The sequence below is a fragment of the Fistularia commersonii genome, chromosome 33, assembly GCF_037954325.1.
Source record: "Fistularia commersonii isolate RoL2024-O1a breed Wild chromosome 33, RoL_Fcom_v1.0, whole genome shotgun sequence".
Lineage (NCBI taxonomy): Eukaryota > Metazoa > Chordata > Actinopteri > Syngnathiformes > Fistulariidae > Fistularia > Fistularia commersonii.
In genome coordinates this window covers 9,987,984-9,994,396 of record NC_141316.1, presented here as the reverse complement: position 1 = coordinate 9,994,396, position 6,413 = coordinate 9,987,984, and the positions used below count along the sequence as shown (strand labels likewise).

Sequence of the window (6,413 nt, the reverse complement as noted above, 5' to 3'; positions counted from 1 at the left end):
GTGTGTGTGTGTTATCAGTAACACACTGGAGGCAAGAGTACTTGGCGGTGCATCGTCTGCACTCGGTTTTTAATCACAATTTAAATACGTTATGGTGCAATACATATAAATACATAAAGATCTGCTTAGCAACACGGTTAGTTATTTCACACTATTTAAAATATAATAAATCATCACATCCTTACAGAAAGCACACGTCCATAATAAGTACCAGTCAGTCAGAACATACACCGAGATATTTTGGTTTCAAATAGATAGATAAGACAATGCGAAGAACTTCCAGGCGTCTTCGTTTCTTAACGGTCATCCCTTCCGTTATTTCCCGTATCCCTGCGGGTCGTTGGCCCTTTTGGACTCATCTTTTCTGCTGGTGTTGCTGATCTGGTACAAAGTGTTGGCCAGGTTGTGGACCTGGCAGGTGCCGAGCTGGCAGCCGCGCTGAGGTGCCCGCCTCGCGCGGAGCAGCACTTCCAGAACTTTTCTGGGGAAGCAAAAAATAAGACAGGCAGGGTGTTAAAGAACGTGACATCCTAAAGTCAAGACGTGCCAACGTTTTCCAGCGGAACACAGCGGTGGACCAACCTGTGCTTCATCGCGTCCATGTCCAGGTGTTTCTCCTCTGAATGGAAAGGGATGATCTTCAGTAACCGGACTCGCCGCTCTTCCGTGCCCTCCGACCTTTTCACCCCCGAATCCCTGACATTGTCCCCTGTGAGGACGGCGTCGGCGTCTGACCTGTCGGCCCCGAGGGGAACAAGATTTGGGATTAGAATACAAAAACGCTTGAGCGGGATTAGATCTTCTGGAGGTACGTCTAACAATGTTCTTCACTGACCTGGGAGTGGGTGGAAGGGGTGAGGCGGCAGTAGAAAGCACAGTCAGTAACAGCAGAGCAGCTATCTCCATACCGCAGTGGCCTCTGGTGGAGAGAGAAGAACCGGGTGAACACACACACACACACACACACATATACACACACAAAAAAAAAAAAAGTTTTCCTCCATCATCAAGGAAATCATGAACACGAAAGGAGGCGTTCAGGAGCAAACGTACCACAGAGGAAATGTAAAAGTCCGCAGTAGTCGTCGTGGGGAACCAATCCAGAGGTGAGTGTGTGGTCTCACGCCGATGCTGGGATGCTGAAGTCTGTCGGGCCCTCCGGTCATTTATAGGGCGGCGGCGGCGGGGCGAGAGGGCGAGGGGGCGTGTCTGCGGAACAGTCACAATGTTTCCAGAATAACTCCCATGCTTGTCATCCATCGTTCACTCTGGCAGATTTATTCCCCCTTTACATCGGCGGCCAAAGAGGAATAAACAAACATGATTACCGTCCGTAATGAGCGATGCGTAAATCCTCGAGGTGACCTTGTGGTGTTTACGTTTGATTTTTTTTTTTTTTTGTGTGTGTGTGTGTGTGTGTGTGTGTTTTCTCTCTGCCCCCAAAGGCCAACCCCTCCCTTCACTTCCTCCCCCCGTCCCCTCTCTTCCCACTCCACTTGCTCCTGAGCAATTGTTCCAGAAATCATTCTTTCATTGCCATCACCTGCAGGAAGCCCGCCGGGCCCAAAATAATACCAATTCTCCTGCGGGCTTTTCTTTATCGCTCCATTTTTCCTGTGCGTTGTTCCCTTGAGTCACTTTTGCCGTCATGGTGTTTATTCCTGAAACGTCCTTCACTCACAATCCCCCCCCCTCCTCGCCGTTTCTTTACAAAAATCATGTTTTGCCCATGAGCGGGTGGAAGGATGGCAGAACTGAAACCTGTAGAATTCTGTTTTTTTGTTTTATTTCAGGGGTCTCCATATCCTTTTACACTTCACGACCTCCCTGGCTACATCCATAAATCTCCTCTTCGGCCAATTATGGAACTCTCGGTTAGAAATGTGAATTATGGGACGGCGATCACACCCATCAGACATATTAACATCCCTCAAGGAAATCATCCAAAAGATCTAGCGCCGTGTTTTCCAGCCCCTCTTCTTGTGTCTCTTACAACTTCCTCTCTGGCGTCCATTGTTTACTTTCCTGCGCAACATCTGGGTCGCTTTTGTTGACAAAGCAGCCGCACTGACTCATCACACGGCGCCGTAATCGCCGCCGTGACGTGGCGGGTTAACGGTCCAGCAGGTGATTGAGTGTGAATTACACACTCGGGGTTTATTTAGTGAATCATTTCCTCACAAAATGTTACCAGAAACGTGAGGGCAGGTTACGTGTCGGACGACACGTCTGGCCTCCTGACTTTTGTTTGGCCATTCATCCGTTTTATCCTGCATTCAGGACGGCACGTATAGCCTTTCGGTTATTTGTACGTCACACTGAGACGCGCAACCGTTCATCTTCTCTCATTCTCCGGGTTATTCGGGGTCTCCGGTAAAATCTCCTGCATGTCTTTGGACCGCGGGAGGAACCCCGACCTGTGAGGGCTGTGAGGTGCGAGCACCAACCGCCTTTAAAACAAATTGATATGAACTTAATGTGGGTTTGGAGTGATAAGTAATGATATTAATCTAATGGGTCACTCCTGTCCACGACCTTTGAACCCGGAGCACCTGTTGGAGTCCCTGATGGAGTGTCTGTGGTGCAAATATTAGCGAATAATCTGTTTCTTAAGTACTTCTGAGGTAGTATTTGCATTTAATAGCCCCCTATTCTTCCGTCTCCACGACATTTTTGGACTGGTACCGTCATTTCCAGACTACTGAGCGCGCCTCAAGAGATGGTTAGAGTTCTGAGACTTAGTTTGAAGAGATGACATGCATGTTTTTTGAGTATTCGCCGAAAGCGATCATCCTTTTTTTTCTGAAACAACACAGTTGTAAGATCTACACTGGGCAGAGCTAAAGGACATGTTGGGCTGTCAATGATCTAAAGAGGTACTTGATGAATTCAAGTAGTCATTCTAGGCCAGGGGTTGGCAAACTACGGCCCGCGGGCCACATCCGGCCCGTTGGGCTTTTTAATCCGGCCCATTCTTGATGTGAATGAAATAATGATTGGATCAATAATGCAGGAGCTCAAACAGGAGATTATTTCATTTTTTGGAGCTACTTGAGAACACTTTAGAATTTTCCTGAGCTGAATGACACAGATTGTCTTTGTGATTTAGCCTTTACCGTGGACATACTGACACATGAATGAGCTGGACGTGAAGCTACAAGAGAATGAAATATGCATGAGATGCAAGCAAATGTCAGAGCCTTCAAAATCAAGCCGGTTTTATATTCAAAGCAAATGTCAGACAACGTTCAGACAAATGTCGAGTCTGATATGTACCATTGAGAAACGCATTTTTTTAAATTTTTTTTATATGTATCCTATCTTGTGCTGACCCGGCCCGTCTGTCAAATTGAGCCCTAGAGCCAAAAAGTTTGCCCACTCCTGTTCTTGGCTTTTGCTGCGATTACCGTAATTTCCAGACTATTGAGCGCACCTGAATATAAGCCGCATCAGCTAAAAAATAACAAGTATATGTGTAGATTTATAGGCTGTACTTGTCTGTGAGCCACAGGCGTCCACGTCGTGGCGGGAGATATTTACACAGAAACTTGTTTTTTCACTTTTAATTAAATACACACCGGCAACATCCACAAACATGTATTGGAAATGCTTTTTTTTCCTAAAAGTGCCTGTAACAAGTCTGATGAAAAAGATGAATAGTAAATATGACAAGGAAAAGTCCATCCATTCATTTTCTTTGTCCTCCTCCAGCTGATGTCTAACTTGGTCTTCCTCCTGCGCATTAAAACCATTTAAAGTCGTCTTCTTCGGTGTCGAATGGAACGGCCTCACAATTTCACGGCCATTTCATCGGTCCGACGTGACGAGGCTGAATAAATGAGCTTCGTCGTCGTTTAATCCGAGTGTTCAAAGCGTGTGAAAAAAGTAGCAGCTTTTAGTCTGGAAATTACAGCTCTCACTTCAACGTAAAGTGAAATAAATAGTAAATAATGCTTTAGTTTTTCTATGAATCCCTCCAAAGTATCTAAAATCAGGTTCATATGAAGAGCCCACACATATGAAACCACCTCCTGCTTACAATACCCTGTTTATTATGCTTTAATATTGTAATTCAGTCTTCACTAGTTCTGTTAAATTAATGTGACCGTATTCGGATGAAGGTAAAAGTACATGTCCACATTTTCAAAATAAAACTTCTCTCTCTTCTGACTGATATTTAGTAAAAAAAATGACTCAACCAATCGATCAATAACAACATCAACACAACGGTTACACTGAAGCTCAGGCTGCTCTGAGTTCTGATAAAAAGGTCGTCCCGTTCCGGCGGGTCTTCATCACGCAGAGCGCCGTGTTACGTAACACAATCTAATTAGTCGAATGAGCCTTCAGAACCTCATTTGGGTCAATTGTGTTTAAGCTACATGCAAAATAGGGCTCGGCAGGAGTTGCGACGGTAATTGTGATTGATGCCGAGCGTCCTGGATATCGCCACCTTCGGGTTTCCTCTTGACGGTGTAAAGTATCTCGAAGGAAACCGCGCTCCGTTCCATGAAAGCGCTCGTTGCGTCTTTTTTTTTTTTTTCCCATGCGCGCTGACGTAGCGCTCTTCCTGTTGTTGCAAGCCTGCGGCCACCCGTCGGCCGCTTCGGCCCCCCGGCCCCGTTTCCTCTACCCACTGGGCACAAGAGCGAGCATCCTGCCAGGAAAGCCCGCCGGGCGCTCTCACAGATCTTCTCACAGGTCGCGTCTTGCCGGTCGTCCCTCAAGGGCAGGCGGGTCGCTCGCGACAAGTGCAACGAGTAAACTTCCTCCTCATCCTCGAGCAAAAACAAAAACAAAATCAAGCTGTTTTTGGATCGGTCTTTCCCCCCCCGTCCGAGCCCCGAACCCCGCAGGGGGTCAAACGGCAAAAATCTTTCCCGTCACTGTGCCGCGACACATTAGTGATCATCAGATGCGCCGTGGAAAATTGCCCGCTTTCACCTGATTGGTTTGAAAATGATTTATTATTCGACGGGTGCAATAGAGAGTGAGCTCCAACTGCAGGGGGATCACACTCCTTCACCTCCCTGGAAAGATCTGGAAAGAGGTGTGGTTTTCGTCCTGGTGGTGGAGCAGCGGACCGGACCTAGACCCTCGGCAGGGTCCTGGAGGGGGCGCGGGAGTTTGCCCGACCAGTCTACGTCTGTTTTTGTGGACCTGGAGAAGGGATTGGACCAGGTCCCGGGCCGTTCGGTCCCTGTTTGATGGCTATCGTCGGTTGTAAGTCGGACCGGTGAGAGTTGGACTCCGCCGGACTCCGAGTTGTCCCCCTTCCTGTTCCTAACTTTTATGGACAGAATTTGTGCGTCCGGAGGATCCGGCTTGGTGGCCGCAGGATGGAGTGTCTTCTTCTGGCAGATGATGCGGTTCTGTTGGCTTCATCGGTCCACGATCTCCAGCTCTCACTGGAACGGTTCGCAGGTTGAGGATCGGCGCCATCGGAGGCGGGTGGAACCCCCATACCGGGTCGGGGAAGAGGTCCTGAAGGCCAAAACGCCAAGATCTCCATTCGCCGAAAGAACGAGATGGCGGATACAAGCGCCCGAAATGAGTTTCCTCCTCAGGGTGGCCGGACTCTCCCTCGGAGATGAGGCGAGAAGTCGGGTCGTCCGGGAGGACCTCGGAGTAGAGATGCTGGAGCCAGATGAGGCGGCTCGGGCATCCGGTCGGAGGTATTCCACATCCATTTTGGAGGAGAAGACCCAGGAAGCGCTGGAGAGACGACGTCTCCGGGCCGGCCTGGGGACGCCTTGGGGAGGAGCTGGACCACGTGGTGGGAGAGGAGGTCTTGGTCTCACTGCTCTGGATAAACGGGGGAAGATATAAACGGATGGATAATGTGTCTTGGTGCGTCAACAGATCGTCAGGAGCAAGTTATCGAATCGCATCCTTCGTTCATTTATTCATTTATTCTCTGAACGCCGGACCGCACCTCTGGATGGTCACCCCTCTGGGGAACCCAGGGCGAGTGGTTGGAGGTCTCCATAAGACTGGTGAATGAGTGACTGATGACACCTACAAACACCTGGGTGTCCACTTGGACAATAAACCGGACTGGACCTTGAACACCAACGCCATCTTCAAGAAGGGTCAGAGCCGCCTGTTCTTCCTCAGGAGGCTCAGATCTGTCAACGTCTGCAGGACCATGCCGCAGATGTTTTACCACTCAAGGATCAAGACAGCTGACACCAACAGACTCAACAAGCTCATCAGGAGAGCTGGAGTCTGTTGTGCAGGTGTCAGAGATGCTCCTCAGCATCATGGACAACGTCCATCACCTCCTGCATGGACACTGACGTCCTGTCAGAGCTCTTTCAGTCGTAGATTGAAACAACCCAGGAGCTCCACTGAACGCCACTATCAGACTTTGTAATTCCTCTTCCCTCAGCCGAAGGGAATATTCAAATTTG

The 6,413-nt window shown here is 48.8% G+C and overlaps 1 protein-coding gene across 1 annotated transcript; it reads right to left on the bottom strand.

Moving 5' to 3' along the window:
* Window positions 1-38: 38 nt before the first annotated feature.
* On the bottom strand, window positions 39-1,174 carry LOC147215004 (uncharacterized). Its single transcript, XM_086140458.1, has 4 exons — window positions 1,054-1,174; window positions 836-919; window positions 583-735; window positions 39-481 (listed from the first exon to the last, which is right to left on the bottom strand). The coding sequence occupies exons 2-4, from the start codon at window positions 904-906 to the stop codon at window positions 316-318; spliced, it is 390 nt and encodes a 129-aa protein (XP_085996584.1). The 5' UTR covers window positions 907-919; window positions 1,054-1,174; the 3' UTR covers window positions 39-315.
* Window positions 1,175-6,413: the final 5,239 nt, after the last annotated feature.

Coding starts and splice junctions, on each gene's coding strand:
- LOC147215004 (XM_086140458.1), bottom strand. CDS start 906: ATGGAGATAGCTGCTCTGCTGTTACTGACTGTGCTTTCTACTGCCGCC. Junction 736..835: donor CCCCTTCCACCCACTCCCAG/GTCAGTGAAGAA, acceptor CGGGGCCGACAG/GTCAGACGCCGACGCCGTCC. Junction 482..582: donor ATGGACGCGATGAAGCACAG/GTTGGTCCACCG, acceptor TTGCTTCCCCAG/AAAAGTTCTGGAAGTGCTGC.